The 24914-nt window shown below is 41.1% G+C and overlaps 1 protein-coding gene across 3 annotated transcripts in view; it reads right to left on the reverse strand.

The window, feature by feature from the left end:
• ZNF236 (zinc finger protein 236) overlaps window positions 1-24914 on the reverse strand; it is a 129323-nt gene that overhangs the window by 52732 nt on the left and 51677 nt on the right. For all 3 annotated transcript variants that reach the window (XR_004228588.1, XM_031934565.1, XM_023224779.2), the window contains exons 11-21: window positions 22204-22345; window positions 21310-21570; window positions 17846-18099; window positions 16280-16381; window positions 15641-15792; window positions 14109-14212; window positions 12553-12704; window positions 10603-10815; window positions 6391-6673; window positions 3285-3388; window positions 917-1282 (exon numbers count right to left, since the gene is read on the reverse strand). Coding sequence is in view for 2 of the 3 variants with exons in the window: in XM_031934565.1 (XP_031790425.1) it covers window positions 917-1282; window positions 3285-3388; window positions 6391-6673; window positions 10603-10815; window positions 12553-12704; window positions 14109-14212; window positions 15641-15792; window positions 16280-16381; window positions 17846-18099; window positions 21310-21570; window positions 22204-22345 (2133 nt within the window). In the remaining variant the exon portion in view is untranslated. The remainder of the gene's footprint in view (window positions 1-916; window positions 1283-3284; window positions 3389-6390; window positions 6674-10602; window positions 10816-12552; window positions 12705-14108; window positions 14213-15640; window positions 15793-16279; window positions 16382-17845; window positions 18100-21309; window positions 21571-22203; window positions 22346-24914) is intronic.

Below are 24914 nucleotides of genomic sequence, written 5' to 3' on the forward strand. Positions count from 1 at the left end.
ATACCATATACACACACACTGTCTAATCACCCCAGAAACCTACTTTATACCGTATACACACATACACTGTCTAATCATTCCAGAAACCTACTTTACACCATATACACATACACTGTGTAATCTCCCCAGAAACCTACTTTATACCATATACACATACACTGTATAATCATCCCAGAGCAACCCTGTGAAATAGATACACTTTATACCATTCACAGACACTGTCTAATCACCCCAGAAACCTACTTTTTACCATATACACATACACCGTCTAATCACCCCAGAACAACTCTATGAAATAGATACTCATATTACCCACTTTAAATATATCAGAAAAGTAGCTGAAAAAGATTCTACTGATTAGCCGAAGGTTCAAAACAACCACTACTACTGAGTGGTGATCAGGCTGCAATGGTGCCATGAGTCACAGAAACAGAAAGAAGGGCACACAGGACATCTGACTGCCACGTACAACTGCTGCATTTACTGGCAGGTACACAAGTCAACACAGCTAGCTAAAACGTCACACTTCTCAAGCACTATGTGACCCAAGAACAAATGGAAAACTGCACTGTATCAAAATCAATGCTAATGAGTATTTAGAAATTACACTTGTCCCTCCTAAATTTATGAGAATGCCAACTGAGTAAAAACAAGTTTATACCCACTAAAAACAAAAGCTAAACAAAGTGCTTAGTGTAAAAAAGCAGCCATCATGGAAGACAGAATGGGAAATGGAAACTGGCGATGTCTGCAAGATGGAATTCCCATTTTTCCGAATGCCTTATAAGGAAAAGGCTCAAAGAAGGGAAACATGGTGCTACGGTAAACAACGTCTCTTCTACTGTGGGAACAGACAGAAGCAGTGCAGAAGAGCTGAATCACTGTGCTGTTCCCATTCCCCCGGCTCACTGTTTACCTGACACGGAGGCAGGGAGAATAGCTTGGCCCACCAGTCCTGGTTGCAGCAGATTCTGATCAAGCTGTCCTGTTACAACAGAGTTGTTCATGATAAACACATTAGAGTCAGTAGAGGAGGAGTTGAGGAGGTTTACGGGCTGCAATTCTTCCGACGAGCTTCGAGTCACAGGCTTTCTGGCCTTCTTTGGGTCTGGTTTATAATGAAACTGCATGTGTGTCTTCCTTCTACCCGAGGTACGGAAACGCAGCTCGCAGTGCGGGCATTTGAAGGGTTTGGCTCCCGTGTGCAGACGCATGTGGACCTTCAGACTTCCCTTCGTGGAGAAGGCGTTGCTGCAGACGTGACAGCTGAAGAGCTTCTGACCTGAGAAAAGCCCAGCCAAGAATCAGCAGAGGCAATGGCAGCCGAGACACTCACACCCACCCCACTCAGCTGTCAGTCTGGAGGTAAATATGTTGAATCAGTGGATGGAAGTGCTTTAATGAGCATCCCTTTCACCTATAAGATGTTATGGATGTCACAGGCAATTGTTGCAGGAATTTAACAGTATATTATTTACAACTTGAATTCAGCATTTTCACAACCCTTTGAGCTTTATAGTGTTTCTAAACCACTGTGTTATTCTGAACCTTGATTGGAATATTTGATTTATATTTATCAGAAGCTAATGGGTGGTATGACTTAACAGCCCAGCTCTGAATTACTGTCACTTTTCTTTAATTTTACAAATGGTACTTTAACATCTCAGCATCTCTCTATCTTCTCTTCTGCCAAACAGGAGCAACCAAAATGCCAGCACAGGTAGGCATCCCATTGGGAGAATGTTAAAGGAAAGTTCTATTCTAGGGTCAAAGAGCTGTGTGCCTAGTATCATGTATCTAGTTCCTGAGGCTCTGTTCATGATTACTGGGTATATCTAAGGCCACGAAGGCTCAGAGCACCACGAGCATAGGCTCCACCCTCCAAGAGCCTCTGGGAGCTGAAAAATTCCCTGGCTGGCTTTTCCCCTTTACTGGTCCAGGAACAAATGCTAATTTTTACAGCATGGCGCACACTAGGATCCACAAAGGGACTAGAGCAATCTACTATCCCAATGCCACCCTGGGTTCCTCAGAAATCACACATCTACTTCAGAATGGAGAAAGAGGCACTAAAAGGTATTTATCCAGAGACTTCCATTTCTAGTCCTTATCCACGTAGCCTACGCTCAACTCCAAAACCAAGGAAATGATGAAGCAGCGTGCACCAAGTCATCGTGGATATCACTGGGCACCTGCTGCATGACAGGCCACGCCCTAGGCCTGGGGGCACAAAGGTAAGTGATGCCGGGCCCTCCATATCCGCAAAAAGTTCATTGCATTACACAAGAGAGACAAATACAGGGAGCCTAAAGAAACTACAGAAAAACTGCACACAGGACAGTCACATAAACAAGCTCAGGGATCTGTTTATCTAGCTCCAAACATTAACCCATCAGAAAAGAATCACAGGGTCAGGTAAATGCGTGAAAGTCCATTTGTTCTTGTTGGTTGAATTCTGCTTATAACCAACAATGAAGAATATAAATTGGTCTGATAATCATAATTCTATGAATCATTATAACAACAGCTCTGCATTCACTGTGCATTTACCACAGGCCAATCCACTCCTGAACATTTACCTAAGGCCAAACACTTTTCCCAGCTATTTAAATGTCTTAATACTTAAAGCTATTTAAATGTCTGAACTCCCAAAGACGGAGGTACAACTATAAGCCCCATCTTCTGCAGGAGAAACCTGTGGCTGAGAGGAGAACCTTGTCTAGGACCACAGAGCTCATAGGAGGACTACAGGATTCCCAAGCGGGCAGAGGCAGAGCCGGCCTCACCATCGCTAGGATGCACTATGCAGAACTCCAGAAGCAAAGGCGCAGACAAGATGAAGATGAGAAAAAGGCCAGGAAAACTGGACATTCACTTCTCCCTTTGCAAGATTTTCCCCCCACATAAAAATAATTATGAAATAACTGCCATCAGATTTCCTAAGTGCCAGTTTTTACAAAACCTCAACATACTAAATCTCTTTGGCTTAAATGAGACTAAGAGGTAATCTTTTTAACAAAGTTATTTAGGCATGAGTAAGAGTACGTGACAATTTTTAAGAAAAATGCAACTTTTGAGAACGAATCCTTTTTTTTCTTAGTGTCATTTGGACAGTTTTCCCTGTGTCACGAATAAAAAAATCTTTCATATTCACTTTCTTCATGGTGCTTCATTTTTAAGCTTTCTATAATTTGGAAAGTATTATGTATGCAAAATACATAGGAACAAAACATACGAAATGCTACCTAAGACCTCTACCAATGACACAGGAATGTGTTCCTTACCTGTGTGAGTCTTCACATGGCAATCGAGAGTGGATTTCACAGTAAAACTCTTTCCACATTCATCACATTTGTATGGCTTTTCTCCAGTATGGATTCGAACATGCCTATCCAAAAAGCGTTAATTATAGACGTATTGACAAACAACTTCATGATTTGAAATTTATAACTATATAAATTAAAATTAGGTGTTACTACGTTTTGATTAAGTTTGGCCAAGAAAAACTTTAAGCTTCACTCCAAACAAAAAAATACCATAAATAAATCCAAATAACAACAAAAATATTTGCAAGACAAATAATAATAGAGATAATTTCCGTAGGGAGGGGAGCAGTGGCTCACACCTGTAATCCCGACACTGTGGGAGGTTGAGGCGGGCAGATCATCTGAGGTAGGGAGATCGAGACCAGTCTGGCCAACATGGTAAAATCCCGTCTCTACTGAAAATACAAAAATTAGTGGGCCATGGTGGCAGGCGCCTGTAATCCCAGCTACTCAGGAGGCTAAGACAGGAGAATCGCTTGAACCCAAGGGGCAGAGGTTATAGTGAGCCCTGATCACGCCACTGCACTTCAGCCTGGGCGACAAAGTGAGACTGTCTCAAAAAAAGAAAAAAAGAAAGAAAACAATTTCCTTAAAAAACCCAAGAACTCTGACAAATCAGCAGGAAATCCCAAACAATATCAGAGTAGAAAAATGGGCAATGCACAGAGAGCTTACACAAGAAATACAAACAGTCGAAAAACATATGCAAAGCTGTTCAACCACACTTAGAACCAAAGAAGAGCAGATGAAAATGACATCCTGTTGGCTGGAGCTGTAAAACAGGCACTCAGAGTCTCTGAAAGACAGAGGCACAAGGCCCTCTGGTGGCCTTTGCCAGACTCTACCCTCACTGAGCCATCAGAGGCATACAGGCTCACAGAAGACAATCATGGCAGCGCCCTGCCAGTCATCACACATAGAAATTCAGTGTTTGTCAGGAGGGGTCTGGTAAAATTAATTTGGTATGCCCATGCGACAGAACCCTGCATTGCCATTAAAAAGAATGAAATAGGTTTATAGATACTGACAAAGAAAAATATCTATGATTCATTGATATGGAAAAATTTAAAAACCAGAATCGTACAACTTAACATTGGTATATGTCCAGACATTTCTGAAAAAAAAAAAATACTTAAAAAACTGTTAACAGTGGTTATCTCCGGAGAATAGGACACCCTTCAGTACCGTTTTTTGTTTATCATCACATTTACTCACTCAGAGTCTGAACCTTGAACTTTTTTAAAACGAAGGCTAGGACAAGAAGAAGAAAACGCAGCTCTAAGAATGTCCCGCTCTCGGAGTTAGCAATGAGCCGAGATCACACCACTGAACTCCAGCCTGGGCGACAGAGCGAGACTCTGTCTCAAAAAAAAAAAAAAGAACATCCCACTCTTCTGGTCTTTAGCTACAGTCGATGGAGACACATTTAGCACTTCATGTCACCTTGGTGGCATCTTGTCTCTGCTAATTGGCTGGCACGCCCCACCCACAGGCAGGTCACAAAGTGCTGTCTCGACACCTCCACATGACAGCCTTGCCAGGCCTGACTTTCTCATCTATGACTCCACCACTAACCCCTATTGGAAAACTATCTATCGGTTAGTTCACGAGTTCCTCTAGTCCACATACAACTACTGGCCAGACTGGACTCCTTCTTATAAACATCCCGGGTTTTCCATCAGAACCCCTTAGCTCCTCCTCTCCTTAGTTTAACTTTCTATGTCTTATTCCCAACCTCAGATCACACCATCAACTTAGATCCTACCCTGGAACTTTACTACATGGCTCAATGAGAGCTTGCTATTCAAGGGTCCTGTGGCTGCACCACCCAGTGGGACCTGGGCTCTCTTTCTTCTCCAGTCACCTCTCTTGTTGTCACTCTCTAGCTGAACATACCCCGCCGTCCTGCTGTGGTCAAAACACAAAGGCCAGCAGTCAAGGTGTGTGCTCACTAGGGTGGCACTGCCAACCCAGCAGTTCCTTGAAACCACCTACCCTTTCCCTGCAGCACCTGCTGCTGCCCTCTGTAGAATAAAGAGTACAAGGAACACACCCCCTTTGGTTTTCTGAAACATCCTGCAATGTTAAAATCTTTGCGGTTTGTTTTACTAAGTTGCTGAATAATTAGTTCTATCTTCTAGAGCAAAACATAAGCATCCCCCTTATATACAGAAACTCTTCTGATTCTTTAGGAGAACGCTGATACTTTGGTCTTCCTTTCTCCAGAAAGGAAGGACATTCTGAGAGCCCCTTCTGTTCTTTACCATGGGTCTTAGTTTCCAGATTCTTCATGGTTCTGCTAAACTCGATCTCATGTATCAGCCACTGCTGTTTGGCCAACTGCCAATGAGTCTCCCTCCTGTCACATGACGGTGTCCCGCTCCTCACACTGACTGGCAGGCATCAGGCGGGAGGGTGCCTGCTGCTCCTCTGCCTGTCCACAAACCTTAGAGCCCTGCCTTCCTCAATGGATAGATTTGTTTTCATTGTTTACTACTATGACAACCATACAGAAACAAGCATAAGCAATCTACAGAGAAGACAGACTTTCTTTTTTTTTTTTTTTTGAGATGGAGTTTCATTCTTGTTGCCCAGGCTGGAGTACAATGGCATGATCTCAGCTCACTGCAACCTCCACCTCTCGGGTTCAAGTGATTCTCCTGTCTCAGGCTCCTGAGTAGCTGGGATTACAGGCACCCACCACTACGCCCAGCTAATTTTATATTTTTTAGTAGAGACTGGGTTTCTCCATGTTGGTCAGGCTGGTCTCAAACTCCCGACCTCAGGTGATCCTCCTGCCTTGGCCTCCCAAAGTGCTGGGATTACAGGTGTGAGCCACGATGCACAGCTGAAAACAGACTGTCTAATTAATATTCTGAACGAGCTTACTACAGAGAACTAATTCAAGCTTAAAACCATACACTCTAGTAAGCAAGCTGCCATCACTCAGGAGATACCAGGTTGAGAAACTAATGGCCCTGCTGCAGTGAAAGTCACCAAAGGAGCAGCTGCCTGCACCTCCAGTCTTCAGAGCAGAACCCGCGCAGCGTAGCCATGCCCTCACCTCACCAGGTCGCTGGGCTTCTTGAAGCTCTTGGGGCAGTATGTGCAGCAGTTGGCATGCTTGGGCTCGTCCTGCAGCTCCGCCTGCTTGTCCCTCAGCTCGCTGATGCGGTCCTTTTCTGCCGCGGACTGCACCAGGACCTTCTCTGACACCGTGGCACTCTCCTGAGGCCGGATCTTGGCTAACTGGGCTGTCTCCTCCTCTGTGAAAGTGATGACCTCAGGACGAGACTTCCGTGATGCATTTCTGTCAGAATGTTCTTCCTCCTCCTCCATACAAATGTCTAAACAAAATCAAGGAAAAGGGATCAAAAATCTAATGAAGAAAACTTAGGTTATTAGCAAAACAATTAAAACTAAATAGGTATGTATGTAATGAAAATCAGTAACTCAACCAAGCTATTTTTATGATGGTAGAGAGTTGCCATATTTTCCCATCTCCATTGAGAAACTTAGGTCATGGAAAGAAAACAGCCAAGTGTACTGGAAAGTAGGGGGCAGAGGATGAACAGAGGTTGGTGAGGAGGTGAAAACATCCACTTAGATAGAAGGAATAAGCTCTAATGTCTGATAGCAGAGTAGGGTGATACAGTTAAAGACAATGTATATTTCAAAGCAGCTACAGGAGAGAACTTGAAATGTTCCCATTTAGAAACTGATAAATACTTAAGGTGATGAATACCCCAAGTACTCTGATTTGATCATTCCATATTCTATACTTGAAATAAATTATCACACGTGCGTCATAAATATGTACAGATATTATGTAACCAAAAAAAAACCAAGTCAAGGGCTTCCCTTAGGAGAGCGATGACCAACATTAGGAAGATACTCGGATTAAAGACCTGCTTCTACCCCTCCCTGCAAATTCAGGAGTAAGCTTTGAGGCTGATAGTGTCAACACAAGCTACGGGTATTCATAAATACAGATACTAATTTATTAATAAGGGCAAAAAATGAATTACCCTGGGATTTTTAAAAACCAGAAGCCCAAAAATGGGAGACCAAATTAATAAATTAGCAAATGGTCCCCAACTAAAAACAATTACTATAAATAAGAAAATAAAACTTTAAAAATATATATGGTTGGCCCTCTGTATCTGTGCCTTCCACATCCATAGATTCAACCAACTGCAGTTAGAAAATACTCACAGATATTTTTTCTCTTGTTATTATTCAATAAACAATATGCTATGATGGCTATTTACAACCAGGTGCAGTGGCTCACGCCTGTAAGCCCACTGATTTGGGAAGCTGAGATGGAAAGATTGCTTCAGGCCAGGAGTGTGAGACCAGCCTGAGTCACACACCAAGACTCCATCTTTACTAAAAAGATAAAAATTAACCAGGCATGGTGGCACGCACCTATAGCCCCAGCACATTGGGAGGCCAAGTTGGGGCTTGGTACAGAAGTTCAAGACTGCCTAGGCAACACAGCAAGATCCCGTCTCTACAAAAAAATGTTTTTTTAATTAGCCAGGCATGGTGGTGAGCCTGTAGCCCCAGCTACTCAGGAGCCTGAGGTGGGAGGATTGCTTGAACCCAGGAGTTCAAGGCTGCAGTGAATTACCATTAAGCTATTGTACTCCCGCCTGGGTGACAGAGTGAGACCCTGTCTCTCAAAGAACCCGAAACTATTTACATAGCATTTGTATTATATTCGGTATTATAAGTGATCTAGAGATGGTTTAAAGTATACAAGAGGATGCGCGTAGGTTACATGCAGATACTATGCTGTTTGATATCAGGAACTTCAGCATCTGCAGATTTTGGTGTCCTCAGGAGTCAAGGAACCAATCCTCAGCTGACACTGAAAGAGAACTATACGCGTAAGTATTCATTCCTAAATGAAAAATAAGGATGCATTCCAAATGATTAAAAAAAGAATAATAGAGAGGAAAAAAAGTTTGGCTGGGAGCAGGGAAGTCATTATTGTACGACTGACTGAAAAAAACTTACAACTCAACAGAAACACTAAATTGCAAAGTGAACAGTGATTAATTCACCAAATAAGTAAATTTAAAAACGAACTAGATAATTTTTCTTACCATATAAAAGGAAACAAAGATGAGAGATGGGTGCGGGGAGGGGGAAGAAGATAGAGAGGGGAGCAACGGACAGCGAGGGTGTGGGTTGAGGGAGAAAGTCATGGAGGATAAAGCCAGTGGATTCAATGTCCATCTCATAGAAATTCCAGAAAAAGATACAGCAAACTAAAATTCCACATTATACCAATAAATCTTGGAATGATCTGAGGGTAGCTTTATAGATAGCAGCCCCACCAACACTCATGAGGAAATAAGGAGGTAACTCTGTTAACCTTCTTTAAGGAACTGAGAACACAATCAGTATAGCACAGGCTGGAGAGAGACAGAACAACACAATTAAGCACCATAGACAGAGAGCATGAAATAGACAGCAAGTGTTAGAAGCAGGCTAACGTTGCAATAAATGTGAGGGAATTTAACCCCTATCCAAGTCTCTAGGTTTGGGCAAAACAATGCAATTTAACACGTGACTTTTCTCCTAGGGACAAGAATTCATCTGCAGTTTCCCCCACAATGATCCAAGGAACATAAGACATATAAAGGTGAATCTAAATAAATATGTAGCAGTGAGATGAAGCCCAAACAGAACCCCCAAATTGATGCTAGAATTCAGTAGCATTAGAAGCTTTATTAATTGACGGGAAGGAATATGTAAAGAGGCTTAGAGATTATTTGTATTTGGCTGATAAATTAACACTCTCCAAATGACAGGGTTCTAGAAATAATGCCTGTATGTCCTATAGCCTTTAACTCATTTGAAGGAAAGGGCCATTTTCTTTTTATACTTTATGAAATCTAACGACAGAATTTTTAAAATGGAAAGAAAGGCTTTAATAAGTATCATCGGACTAAAGAGTTTGAACTATCTCAGTGTAACAGGTCAGAAACTTTTATTCCAGAATTATCTACTAAAGGAACGAGGTGCACAGTGGCTCTGGCAATGGTTAAGTCACAGTTTTTGTTACTTTGAGGGAGTTTAGGCAAGTTTTACAGACTTATTCCTCAAAACAGAAGAGAAAGGTAGACTACCATAACCCACCGGGGACCCCGGATGGTCTCACTGTGATCTTTTGGTCAGATGGTGGCAAAGCAGACAGAGGGGGCAGTACCTTGAGAGAAGATGATAGGCCACCAGGAGGTCTGACCTCTGATGACAGTTCCCATTTAGCAGCCCTGTCTCCACACAGCCACTGACACAAGATTCACTGACAACATTGCACACCAACTGTGCCAGGACAGGATGGCCGCAGCACAGGCAAGAGCCCAGGCCCACACATACACTCAGACCAGCCATGACCTCCAAGAGTATCAGAACTAACATGGATTTTAAAACGGCAATCTGTGTGCTGGCATAATGTGTCAAAATATAAAATGTGTTCCATTCTTAACTCTATAATTTCATTGTGGAACTTACTAAAAAGAAGTTGTCTTATAAGCACAAAAAGTATAATCACAAAAATAATACTTAGCATTTTTCCTCTTGGTATGGGACTTGGGAGAATTAACTTATCTAATGTTTTGCTGGCTAGTGTACAAAATGAGATTAATCCCTCTAACTATGCAGTGTGTTGTGTCTATTACAAGAGACAATGTAATGGTAAGCACAGGTTTTGCCAAGGTTACAGTACTCCATAAATGCTACCATTACCATTTCAGTGAAAGACCAGATACTAGCTACACATCCATCAATCCATCAACAGAAAATTATATAATAAAATATGATGGAATTCCATGGAGTCATCTGAACTGATGTAGATCTGTGTTCAATAAATTAAATATGCCTATAATAAACTTTAGTAGATGGAAAATTAAGCACACTACAACACTATTTAGAGCAAGATACCATATTTGTTAAAAAGCATTAAAGTCTCTAACAACATGTGCGCGTAAGCATGAAAGGAAGAGCACAGTGTGAGAGCGAATGCTGATTCAGCGTGTGGTGATTTGTAAGAGCAGATGTTTTCTTCATTGGGCCTCTGAATTTTTCTTCCAAGGGCATGTACGGCTTTCCTAATCAGAAAATAAAATTAACTATTAAAAACTCAGGGTGCTACTGAACTTAATCTGTACATAGCCAGGTTAAAATACTCACGGTGATTTGTGAATGGATTTATTCCTAAATTAGCATTGGGTTAATACACCTTGAATCAACAAATGGAAAATACCTCCTCCTTCTGTCTCTCCAGTGGCTGACACAGCAGAGGGGACTGCTTGGTGTCTCTTCATGTGCTTTTTACAATGCACTGTAGTTCGGAAACCCTCTTCACAAAACGGACACTTATAAGGCTTCATGCTCATATGTGTGGCCATGTGCCGGGTGAGGCTGCCATTGGTAGTGAAGGAAGCGTTGCACACGCTGCAGCTGAACGCCTTCACTCCTACAAGCACAGAAACGGAGAAAAAACAGCTGGAACCAATCCTATTTCATTACCTTAAAACCAGAAGCAGTCAAAACCAAACAAAGATATGTTTAATAAGCCACAACATTATCCTGAGGCTTAGCAGAGTTTGGTTAAAAAAAAAGTAAATCACAAAATTATAGACAGTTTATTTGGTATGGGTTTCCAATTTTTAGCAATGGGATTGTTTTAAGAACATGGAAGTTAACACAGGACATCTTACTGCCTTCTCTACTGAAATCAGCAGGCTCTGTGAAGTCACAGTCTCCAAAACAAATCAAGTCCTCTCTGACTTCGGTCTTTTACCTTTAAACTGGCAACATGTGGATTCTACCCCAGAAATGTTTTTTCCCATCCATCTTTTCATCACTTCCACCGCACATGAGGTATATTAGGCATTAAGAACTAGTCTATAAATCTTCTATACAGCTTTATTTTCAAATAAAGTCCCATATAGAAGGCCTTCTCTCCTCTGGACCAATGACACAGAACCAAGTAACCAGCTATTTTCTTCCTATTTCTGTCTTTCTTCCACTGTTCCTTATAAAAGTCATATATTGCTGCTCTCTGGTCCTTTAAAGTACCACATAAATGACTCCCAGCAATCTTTCCAATAACCACTAAAACCACTCCCCAATCATCAACCTATGGACCAGTCAATAAAACTTTTCCTTATTTTGCTTGGCTATATGTTTCTAAGCAGTATATCTTCATTTTCAAATAAAGCCTTATATAAAATATACACTGATATTAAACTTATTAATATACTGAATATATTAAAGATAACAAAATATGTTAAAAATATTTTTAACTGGACACTATGTATCTGTTAAAGATCCAGTAATCAGACTATAAAAACCTCTTACAACTCAATAAAGCAAATAATCCAATTTTAAAATGGGCATAAGATTAGAACAGACATTTCTCAGTGTCTGTGAAAGACGTTTAACTTGATCAGTCATCGGAGAAATGCAAATAAAAGCAAAACCACAATGGCACGTGGGAAGGCTCATGACCATCTACAAGGCCGGTCATGAGAGAAGCAATAATAGCCATTGGCGAGGATGTGGGGAAACCAGAGCCCTCCCGCCCTACCATGGGCAAATACCACAGCCACAGTGGAAAACGTTCCATAAACTCAAATGTTTTAACAGAGTTAACATATGACCAAACAATTCCACTCCTAGGTAGAGCAATGAGCCCGTGTCCACACAAAAACTTGTATACAAATGTTCACAGCAGGATTACTTACAATAAACAAAATACGGAAATAACCCCAATGTCCATCAACTGATGAATGGATCAATAAGACGTGGCATATCCTACAACGGAAAGTAATGAGGTTCTGATCCACCTATACAGCATGGATGAAACTTGAGCACACTGTGCTGTGAAAGCAGCAGACACAAAATGCCACATATTTCTATAAAATACCCAGAACAAGCAAACCTCTAAAGACAGAGGTAGATACGGGGCGCCTGAGGTTCTGGGCATTGAGGGGAAATGGGGAGTGACTATTAATGGGTACAGAGTTTCTTTTGTGTGTAATAAAAATGTCCTAAAATTACAGTTTTGATGGTTGCAGAACTCTACAAACATACTAAAAATCACTGAATTGTACATTTTCAGTGGGTTAATTGAATGGTATATGGATTATATCTCAATAAAGCTTTTTTCTTTAAAGGACTAATCTCCAAGTATAAGGCAGACAATGACCTGTGTGTGTCTTCTCGTGAGACTTGAGCACCCCGGAGGAAACAAAGCCACGTCCACAGAGTTTGCACTTGTAGGGCTTCTCCCCGGTGTGCGACCGCACGTGCTGCTTTAGGTGACTGGACTTCTTAAAGCCTTTGTTGCAATAGTCACACCTGCAAACATACAGAACCCAGACCACGTTAATTCATAGCACAATTATAAATACAACACCTGAGACGGGAAGGAAAGCAAACAAGCTTCACCAACAACCATGAAACATTTAGACACAAGTGTTACAGAACCTAGGTGTGCTCTCCAACATTGAAGAAATTATAAACTATAAAATATTGCCGACAATCATTTGTTAGACCAGATTCTGCTCAGAGTACTTATAATCTTAAATGTATTACTTAAAAACCAGTAAATCCTGTAACTCCCCAGCAGACATAACATTTGATTAATTAGAAACTCTCACTAAGCATAACAGGAAGAAAATGTATGCACTCTTTTCTTTAAGTCATTAGACACTGTGAATCCTTCCATCGCCTCTGAGGCAGAATCACTCCTGCATCTAGTCACTCGTCAATGCCAATCCATGTACTCCTCTGGTTTATGAAATACATAACAAAGTGTACTGGAGTTATGCTGAATAATATATCAATATGCAGTATTATTTCCCCTTCCGTTGTTACTGAATAGACTAATGATATCTTAAGGATTAAAATAATTATCAATTTCAAAACTCCTAGTCACATATTATTAAAAGCTTATTCCATTAGTATGTCTCTTTTGTCCAGTCTCAAGTTTTAATATCCAGTAAGAAGTTAGAGATGTCCCTACACTAGAACCTAAGTCAAGACTGGGTGCCCACATAGAGGCAACTAACTTTCAAGTCCAAATGAAACTAAAAGCTGGAAGTGTCTGAATACATTTTGAAAATTCACTCTTGTAAATCTGGTTTGGCGGTGGCTCACACCTGTAATCGCAGCACTTTGGAAGGCTGATGCAGGTGGATCACCTGAGGTCAGGAGTTCGAGACCAGCCTGGCCAACATGGTGAAACCCTGTCTCAACTAAAAATACAAAAATTACTTGTACACTGTGCACAGAAGGTGCTCGGTATATACTGCTGAGCCAGCGGACGGACACATCTAAAAAGCTGTCTTTCTAATTGTGCTGTACGCTGGTACACAGATTGTCATATGTAAAGCACAAGAAGAGTCTTGAACTAAAAGGCACAATATAAATTTAAGTAATTTCTGAAAATGGAATAATAATGACTTAAAACAGTGATGGGAAGCTATAGCAGAGCACTTCAAACAGACAAACTGAAGACTGCTGCATCCAAATCCTGGCCCGCTCGCTTATTTGCTGTAAAAAGTTTAGCAAGTAAATATCTCTTTAGTCTCAGATCCCTTATTTACAGACTATGGATGACAATGGAACTGTTTTGAACAGTTCTGAGAGAATGAAATCGCAGAGCCCTTGGAGCAGGGCAAGCACACAGCAGCATCTGTCACTGCAGGATCCGTCGCTGGGAGCCGGCAGTACCATGAGCTGGTCTGTGCAGACAACTACCTGTAAGAGCGCCTGCTCTGGTCCTCGCTGTCCTCCAGAAACTGGGAACCTTGTGCCTGCAGGTCCAGTTCCTCTTGGGATGACTCCTGAATCAAGCGAGTTGTCTAAAATTTAAAAGAAGTATAAAGCAAACTACTTGAATACCTGTGAATAAACATAAAACAACTCAGCAGCTAAGAACTAAGGATAAGAACATTCATAAACTGTGGATTTAAGAGGGAGAACCCCCAAATAGTCCACTGTAATCACTTGGGCCAGAGCAATAATAAAGATCACTTATACAGATTTTATTAAATGAAGATCTATTTATTTTCCATTTCCCTACCTCAATACAAAGCTTAATCAACCATAAAACTGATTATTTTATATATCTTAATAAGAGATTCCCCTTCCATCTGCTCTACTCTTACTGACAGCGAATAAAATCCCACCTTCAGAGAGTATAATATTGTCTCCTCTTGTCACACAAACCAGAGGGTGAGAAGGACATGTTCTCCATCCCCAAGAAGGGTACCGCGCATGCTTGGAGCAGTCACACTGACCCATCCCTTCCTGACAGCGGCATGACAACCCATGCCACCACAGCAAGGACGAAACAAAAACCTGGTCAATGTTTTCTAACCACTCTATAATAGACCCACGCTCACACTGAGCAGAGGGTAAGCTCCACTGACCTTCAGAAGGCCTGGAGTCACAGGACAGACTGCGAACAGTGGAGTCATCCACCCCGTGCAGCAACTGCACGCTGCTATAAGCAAGGGCTTGTGTCTCATTTGTTTACCTGACTTCCAAAACCAACTTAGATAAACCACAACAACAGAACTGGGTTTGCACAGTTTTATTTAGAGAGTTCTGGAGTAAAGTCAGCTGCTAAGAAGTACGTTCTCCACTTCCCAGATTCAGCATCTGCTGCCAAGTTTGTAGTTTCTAGCTATGAGAAAAATGTTCTGAAATTTTCACGGGAGGATCCAGCTCTACCACTTGGGCAAAGCTACCAATGGTGGATTTTAAAGAGGGATAACAATTGGTCAATAATTTCTCATCACTATTAAGAAATTTCCAAAAGCAGAAAAATGAAAATAAAAACCAAAATTAAAATGTCTCCAACTAGGCGTAAGAGATAAAATTTTAAATGATGCATTTAAATGTTTTTTAATGTCAGCATTCATTATATTCTCCTTCTAACATGTTTAAAAGTCCACAATTAAAAATGTTTAGGTTTTGTGCCTAAAGCAACATAGTATCTTTCAACATGTTATTACCTGACACTCTAGTAAATTCTTAGCTTTTAATCACAAATGTAAGGCCACACTGGCACGGAAACCTTTAAGTAAAATTAAAATGTTTTAAGGAAAAAGAAAGCCCGATGTACTAACACTGAGGATTTCCCAGGTAATGCAGTAACCTTAATGTTACAAGAAGTGAGCACACTTCTTAAAATTTCCCTTAAGGAAATTTTAAATAATCACAGTGAAGAATAAAATAGCACCTGCTAAATACTGCCACGTATGCACCCCTCTGTCCATACTCACTACATTCATCCCATCAGAGCTGGGAGCCTGCAGCAAGCTCTGCTGGTGAAAGCTTGTGGAGAGGGCCTGAGACTCAAGTGTGCTGGAATCCTGTAGCTGTTGGACAGGTGGAAACTGAGGCTGCTGATGGTACGTGTCAGTCACTGTAAAACCTGAAATAAATTAGAAAAGAGGAGTTCTACAAAAATATTAAAGTTACACTAAAATGTTTTTTAAAAAGGGTTTATAAATTTAAAATGTCTAAAGAGGCATTTCTATTTTCTGAACTAGAATCAGGACTAGCTGTTATTAGCAAGCTTTAACATTGTTTGCTAACAGGCGGGAGGCTGTGCTCAGCAGACATTACAGCAGCAGAGGCTTTACAGAACCAGCCACCACAAAGTTCTAATTTCTACTCAGCCACCTTTTCTTGGCTGGAAACTACGTGTAGAATGGCTGCAAAGGTCACTTTCCAGAAGACCTGAGCAGACCACAAAATAGTATGCATCAACAACAAAAAAATCTACAATGCATGGAAAAAGTTATTTGGTTTGAAACCATACATTTTAGAAGGGCCTTAAGAGAAAACATGTAAGGTTGTTGTAAAATTAAATTCAACTGAGGTACACTCACAAATTTCATTGAAAACCCACCACTGACCTTGGGGTAGCCCTGCCGGTTCAAAGGACTGTTGGGCAGGGGTCTGCTCTTCAAACTGGTCTATGTGCCCTTGCAGAGGGTCCTGTGGAGCCACAAACCCATCTAAAGATGAGATGCAAAAAGGGGGACTTATACATTTGGAAGTTATTTCACATCTGCAAATCTGCCCAAAAGTACACTTTGGCGAGTTTTCAAATATCAGACACCTTATTTTGAAGAGACAACAGTGATAATTTATATACATATATATGCTTAAAGCATTCTCTTTGCATTTCTAGAATATCATCCCTGAAAGCCTTTAGCATCTGTCTTAGGCATTGTTCCATTAAACAATATTCTAACATGCTATTACATTCCACAATTGTTTAGAACCTTTTTGGGTGTGCATGGTTGCAGGCACCACATTATAAGTGTATAATCCTACCCAAAAACTAAACACATTTGAGACATCCATAAAACAAAACAGTAAACTTGTCAGCACATTGTTTGTTGACATCCCTGTGTGAGATAAGAAGCCTGTGCCAGACGCAAGCCAGCTATGCCACTAATCACACAGTCTACAGTTGACCTGACATTGTTTTTTGTAGCCAAACTTTACTGATGAAGGAAGCGATGTACTACTTTATATTCTGGTTCAGGAGCCTAATCTCACTGCAGACCAATCACCAACAGTTCAATGACCTACATTAATCTTTGAATCTACATGGAGTGCACTTTGTAGAATACTAAAGATCACACAGATGTACACCTGAAAGATGTTCTCAATATACTGGGCATAAAAGTAGGTCACAAAATAGTATGCACTGCAAGATCCTATTTGTACAACTCTTTTTTTTTTTTTTTTTTGAGATGGCGTCTCACTCACTCTATTGTCCAGGCTGGAGTGCAGTGGCGCCAGCTTGGCTCACTGCAACCTCCACCTCCCAGGTTCAAGCAATTCTCTTGCCTCAGCCTCCTATGTAGCTGGGATTACAGGTATGCACCACCACACCCAACTAATTTTTGTAATTTTAGTACAGATAGGGTTTCACCACAGCCAGGCTGGTCTTGAACTGCTGCCCTCAAGTGATCCATCTGCCTTGGCCTCCCAAAGTGCTGAGATTGCAGGCGTGAGCCACCACACCCAACCTTATTTATATAATTATATATGCATACCAAACACACACACACACACACACACATACACACACACACACCTGCATATTTGTATGGAAAAAAATTGGAAGCACCTATATCAAAATAAGGATGGTAGATTTTGCTGTAGTCCTAAAATTTCAACTACTTCCTAATAAGATTTTGAATATTTCCTACAAGAAGTCTGATCATTCTGTTTTTGTTTAAAAAAAAAGAACTTCCCCTAAGAAATCTAATAAAATTGAAGAGTAGAAACCTAATTTAAGAGGACATGGAATAATATCAAATACTCAAATTCAATCTCTCTCACAGACAGCACAAATTGTTTTAAAAGTCAGTGATCCACGGGAGACATCAATGGACTGCAATGAGTGGGAAAGGCTGTAAAACTCTGTTGGGATCACTCAAAGTTAAATATCCTGAAACATTTACCTTCATCTGCTTCCAAGGGCTGATCTGTCAACTGCTGGTCCAGCCCTGCTTCCTCTGTGCCCACCACGTGCTGAGGCTCCAGGTCCAGCATGGCCTCGGGGTTTGCTGCGACCACCTCTGCCGTCTGCGGCAGCTCGTTGCTCTCGATCTCCACCTGCATCTGAGTGGAGGCCTGCATGCTCTGCTGGTCCACCGTGCTATCGTCTATCGAGGCTGCCTGCTGATGCTGTTGGAGCTGCTGGGCAAGTTCGTATCTTCAGAAAAATTAACGACAGTTCATCAGATTAGATGCTGTCAAAGGTTACTTGCGTGGGATACTACAGTGAAAAAGTTGTCATTGATTAAGTAACATTTTTAATTAATGATTTCATTTTGAAGTCATGATGGCAATTCAGATAAAAATGAACACATTAGTAACTCTGAAGAGAGCTCCTCTGCCTTATCTTTAAGTGCTTCCACCGGCTACAAGACACGAGGCACAAAGGGAGGATAAAGGACAACACATACCCGAATGCCTAATAGTTTAAAAACATTAAAAAGATGTCTCGTGTTTAAAAGTAAAACTCTCCCAACTCAAGTTCGGCAATGAATCTAAGTATTCAGAAAAATAATTGTACTAAATGAGACGACACCTTTATAGACTGATCTAAATCTGACAACACATGTGGTGCACAGACAGAGAGGCTCCAGCCTACTGTCTCTCACAGCCCAGGCCACAGGCGCTTTATTGGACCAATGATCCAAATGTTGCTGCCAGCAACATTTACACACACAAAGTATATCCGGCATATATTCATCAAAGTCAGCGATTTCTCTTTCAAAGGAAAAGATGAACAATGAATTCAGCAATGAACTGAGAACTTGAAAAAAAAAAAAAAAGAAAGAAAAAATATCACACAATTATCTGTCTAACAGGCTGGCTAGTACAAAGAATATCTAAGACAAAGAGCTGGCCGGGCGCATGGCTCACACCTGTAATCCTAGCACTTTGGGAGGCCGAGGCTGGCAGATCACCTGAGGTCAGGAGTTCAAGTCCAGCCTGGCCAACATGGTGAAACTCAATCTCTACTACAAATACAAAAATTAGCCAGGCACGGGGGTGTGAGCCAGTAATCCCAGCTACTCAGGAAGCTGAGGCAGGAGGCTGCAGTGAACCAAAATCGCACCACGGCACTTCAGCTGGACAACAGAGCGAGACTCCGTCTCAAACAAACAAACAAACAAAAACACCCACACACACAAAAAAAGTGCCGCCTGGTCCCCTCTTCTGCCTCTGAACACATAGACCATACAAGCTGTGTCACGGGCTCTATCCCAGTGTCTTAGGAATCTGCCTACTCAGAATTTCATTCTCAGTTCCAAACAAAATTTTCCCTCTTCGTTTTCTAATATCCAAAATAGACAATTCATAACTACTTTTACTGTGGAAAGGAGAACAAAAATGTGTCGCATAATAGAGAAGAGTCAGAAAATGCACGCCTGCACCTACGCTGTGATGCTTCCACACAGCAGCGCAGTGGCATGCAGGGGTCTGTATGAGCCACTCTAACCTAAGCACCTGTATGCCACATGCTACCTGATGGAGGCTTGTTTTCTGTTTGTTTCCTTGGTTGTTTGCTTTTTCCCAGAAATTTTACTATAGTAACCTTCTTTACCTATCTTTAGTATAAGTATATGTGATATTTTGGGAATTTCCAACAATTCAGACAAAGGAATGAAACCCTGGCTGGATGCTCTCCTTGTAGGCAGATTCCAAGTGCACACAATCTGTAAAAGCAAAGCACTGCGGCTCTCCAACGACAGGCTGATCTGCTTAGTGTCCTCTCAAAGCTCTACACTGATCTCCTACACGTGTCCCTCGAAACTGATGACAAATAACGGCCATGCAATATACCACTTAATAAAGGTGACCCCGCAATTATGCCATTGGTCACTGGGTCTGGAAACAAGGGCCTGAACACCCACATTCCCAATACTACCACAAAAAGTACACTGGAAAAGGCTGGCTTCCTAACTAAAAAAGATTTGATTTAAACATTCCACTGAGCAAGCAAGCGCCCAAGCTCCATTCTTCTTAGCATGGTAAGCTCTCGGGCCAACTGGGGACCCATCACCCTGCTACAGCGAGCAGAAACACAAGCATCTTCAATATCCATGTGCCCCCGAGTTCCCCAGTTCCCAAACACATGCAGTGCCCTGCACAGGATTCCCTCCACAAAATGCAGTGAAGTATAACTGGATATGTAATTGACAGGAGTCCACTATATAACACCGCCAATACCACACTCCCTGGGTGGTTTCAAGCAGCAGGTAAATTTCTCAGCTAAGCAATCAATGATGCTGAAATCAAAAATGTCAATTCTGTTGAGGGTGCTTGGGCATTCAGATCAATAATATCAAAAAACACTATCACAGTTAACTTATTCTAATATTTAGGGTTTTGCTTTGTAGGCGACATCCAGGCAGACATATCTGGGTTAAAATGCTGTCTCAAAGCAAATGTTTCAGGGCAGCAGCTTTAGGCCTAGTGACTCTCCCTTTCACATCTCCTAAGCTGTGGTCACCCTACCCAGGTTTTACAGTACCACATGGAATTCTGCAGCTTCACAGAAATACTCATCGAATAGGCCCTAGCACTAGTCAGAAATGCATCTCTTCTGGATTACGTCCACATAGAGATGAGCTAGCCTTCCAACCATGTGGAAATACAAGTTAGGCTGAATGAAAAGTTTATGGAATATCTTTTTTTTTTTTTGAGACGGAGTCTCGCTCTGTCGCCCAGGCTGGAGTGCAGTGGCCAGATCTCAGCTCACTGCAAGCTCCTCCTTCCGGGTTCCTGCTATTCTCCTGCCTCAGCCTCCGGAGTAGCTGGGACTACAGGCGCCCGCCACCTCGCCCGGCTAGTTTTTTTTGTATTTTTTAGTAGAGACGGGGTTTCACCGTGTTAGCCAGGATGGTCTCGATCTCCTGACCTCGTGATCCGCCCGTCTCGGCCTCCCAAAGTGCTGGGATTACAGGCTTGAGCCACCGCGCCCGGCCGAAAAGTTTATGGAATATCTAAAACATGTATCCTTTAAAGTCAACAACACAGAATAATTACCATTCTGATTTGCTGATGACAGGCCTAGAAATCACAGGGTCTTTAAGATTCTCTTTTCTGAAATATTCACTATCTGACTATACTAGACACAGTCCAGCATTTCATCTATCAACTAACAGCTTTAAAAGAGAGCTTTACAGAATATAAACTGCTTCATTATTAAATTAAAAATGAAAATGCTAATGCTTCAGTCTATGGCTCCCATTAGATCCTTAGACACTAATACTTACATTTCTTGAGCCCATATAGTACAAGCTAGAAATAATCGTGTAAGAATCAAAGACAATTATTTCCTAAAAACACTCCCCACCATCTACTGGAAATTATAAAGATGATAAAAAGTGACCATCAGAATTACACCCACCTGTGGGTTTTCATGTGCTTTTTGCAATTTAGTGAAGTCTTAAATGTTTTTTGACAATAGGGACACATATAGGGACGAAGGTCGTTGTGGATGCCCATGTGTCGCCGTAAGCTGCCACCAGTAGTGAAAGCCCCATTACATATCAGACACTTGAAAGATTTCAGTCCTGTGTGTGTTCGGATGTGTGCTTTGAGCACACCTGCAGAAACAAAGCCTCTTCCACACTGAGAACATTTAAAAGGTTTTTCACCTGTATGGGATCTTAAAAAAAAAAATACACATTTTAATGAATAAGTTTCTTATACTTTTATAATGTTTTGTAACTAGAATGCACTCTTGCATTTCACTTCACTTCATCATCACATGTTTTTAAAATTAAGCAGCAATGCCGGAGCTTTCCACATGTTACAGGTGAGGAAGCCTGAGACTCAAGAGTGCTTAAGCAAACTGCCTCAAGTCCCACGACTGAGACAAAGCTAGAAGCCAAGCCCTTTTCGAAGTTCTATACTTTTTTCATGACATCACACTGTCTCTCATGATCAAGGTTCGACTTCCTTTTCACTGTGGCTAAAACTAAGAATTAAACTCCGATAAACACACATGAAAAACAAACGGAAGTCTAACAATAAACCAAATACTTCTTTGATATTTCTTGGAAATTGCAAACATTGAAATTTAATGAGCATATACATAAATTCCGGGGCAATTTTGTAGAATATTTTTGTCAAGACATTAAAGAATAAAAATATTAATTACCAATAAATGTTCTGGAGTCAAATGAGACATCTTAAATACTAAAAGCTAATGCTACCATCCTAAATACTTCTAGAAGTCATCAGGTCACTAAGTCAGTTTAATTGTACTAAATTTCCACCTGTGAATCCGTTACCTTACCTGATGTGTTGTTTAAGGTGGCAAGATTTTTTATATGCACGATGACAGTAAAAACACTTGTATGGTCTATCTGCTTCATTAACAAAATTATTATTAAAATAGCTTTGGAAAAACTGGTTTTTTGGAATGGGCTGGATAAGACCTACAAATCAAAAGAAAAGCAGACATAATTCACTGTCAATGCTAGTAATAAAATTAAATATCACAAGGCATATGTTTTACCCAGAAGATGAAAATTCTGATGTTAGACTCTAATGTTGCAACTATTTTAATTGTGTTAGGAACTGGCTATTCAAAGAATACCTATGGGGAAACATAATAAATTAATATATTTATAATATAACATTACAAATTAATTTATAAATTAATATAAACATTATAAATTAATATATATTAATGTTCATTTTTTCAACATGAGAAATATCTAGTCACAATTACTTCCTTTGATTCCACAGCCAATTTTTAATGAATTTCTACATTTACTTTCTATATGGGCATTTGTTGACATGGAATGTACATAACTATGTCCAAAATTCAGGATAAGCAAGATTTTAATACCTTGTTTATTCAGTATGAATACTGCACACTAGGTACTATAATAAATTGAAAACAAAAGTGACTATAACACGATCTTTTGTTCTACAAAGGTTAGTGTTTTCACAGGTATCACTAAAGGGATATCTACAAACAACAAAATTACTAACTTAAATATTTCACATTTTATATACATTTACTAAATAAAGAATTCCTTCAGGCTGACCATCTAATAAATATGACTTGATCAAGCTACTGCATTATATCAGGAATTCAGGACAAACTTAGGGGTAAACTTCGAATTCCTTAAGAGTCACTTGGAATGCTAAGAGGAAGACGCACACACTCTTCTATCAGCCTCTGTCGGCCTCGGGCTGCTCCTTCTGCCCAGACAAGGAAGCACTGGCCAAGATTCTGTCCTCTGCCTACAGCTCTCCATTCCCAGTCCTCTCTCCTCCCTCAGTTGTACCTTAACTTCTATGCAATGATTAGCACGATGCACCTCTGAACACACTCTGTTTTCCCTGACTTTCCATAAAAATACAGATTCCATTTCAATTTCTTCCCCTAAAACCCACTTCTCCCAGCCTTCCTAGTTGCATGCCTGGAACAGTCTTCTCCTGGTCCCTAAGGCTAGGGAGCCTCAGACCTCTGAGAGTTCCCTTCCCTCCCTTGTACTTGGCTTGGCATCTGCCAGTCCTGATGATCAGAACCACTCCCATGGCTCTTAAACTTGCATCTTCACTTCTTTTTCCACTGCCACCAATCGCAACAGTGAAACAATTACAAAGCTGGAGGGAATTTGACAGCCCAACCAATTTCACTTAGCTCATTATTAGATTTAAGGAAATTCACCTATGCTTCCTGAAGCTTGCATCACAACCCTGCTTACTTTTCAAAAAGTATTCAGAACTCTCCCTTGTGATATAATCCACACAGCACAACCCCTAAGACTGCCAAGCCTTTTCTCATCTCACAAGCCTTCTGGACAACCAGAACTGTGTCAAAGACCTCTCTCCGGGCAGCTCTGACACCACCCTGTGCTTGACAGCACAGTCTCATTTTTTCCTAAGAACTCGTTCTGCTCAAAAGAGAAAAATGCAGGCTGGGCACAGTGGCTCAGGCCTGTAATCCCAGCACTTTGGGAGGCCGAGGCGAGTGGATCACCTGAGGTCAGGAGTTCAAGACCAGCCTGGCCAACACGGAGAAACCCCGTCTCTACTTAAAAATAAAAATACAAATACAAAAATACAAAAATTAGCCAGGCATGGTGGCACAGGCCTGTAGTCCTAGTCACTCAGGAAGCTGAGGCAGGAGAATCGCTTGACCCTGGGAGGCGGAGGTTGCAATAAGCCGAGATCGCACCACTGCACTCCAGCCTGGGTGACAGTGAGACTCTGTCTCAAGAAAGGAAAGAAAAAAGAAGAAAAATGCAGGCATCCAGTCCATGCCCACCACCTTCCCTAGGACACGCAGACTGAATGCCATGCCTGGTTCTCAAAAAGAGTCATGGTAGAACCCTGGACACAGGTTTCCTCTTCTACAGTGCCCTCAGTCAAGGACTCCTTAGACTAGCGCTAGCTTCCTCAATGAGCATTCTACTTTCACTTACTCTCATAACACTACTCTATGCTAAACCTCATCTCACCATGTTTTGATCAAACTCTGTCCCCCAAAGACTGTGACAGCCAAGTCTTTTCTATAGCCTCTAAGGAGCTCGGAGTCTGAGAGAAGAGATGAACACAAATACAAATAATAAAATTAAGCATAAGACAAAGTTACAATATTTTACAATTTACAGTGTGAAACTCCCTCTAGCAATCATTTCCCTCATATGTCTCCATCAGCCTAAACCAAAGAATTCAGCTTCCCCTATCTGGTCTAAGACACAGGCATCTGTGAAGCCAACAGGCAAAATATATCCCATTTTAACCCCGAAACATGTCTGAAAAGTCAAGACTCTAACTCAACTGAAGATTCAAAAACTTGAAGTCAAGAAACCCATGGGTATATAACTTGATTTACGGCAACCTGAAAGAAGAAACTGGTCTGTTGTTTCATTTTGTAAGCAACCAAACTGGCCAAGGATATCAAAGTATTCCAGGCTACCAAGGGGGTTTTGATCCCATTCTATGCTCAAAAACAGTTAAATACCATAATAATTATAGTTCCTAGGA

The sequence above is a fragment of the Piliocolobus tephrosceles genome, chromosome 18 (genome assembly GCF_002776525.5).
Source record: "Piliocolobus tephrosceles isolate RC106 chromosome 18, ASM277652v3, whole genome shotgun sequence".
Classification (NCBI taxonomy): Eukaryota; Metazoa; Chordata; class Mammalia; order Primates; family Cercopithecidae; genus Piliocolobus; species Piliocolobus tephrosceles.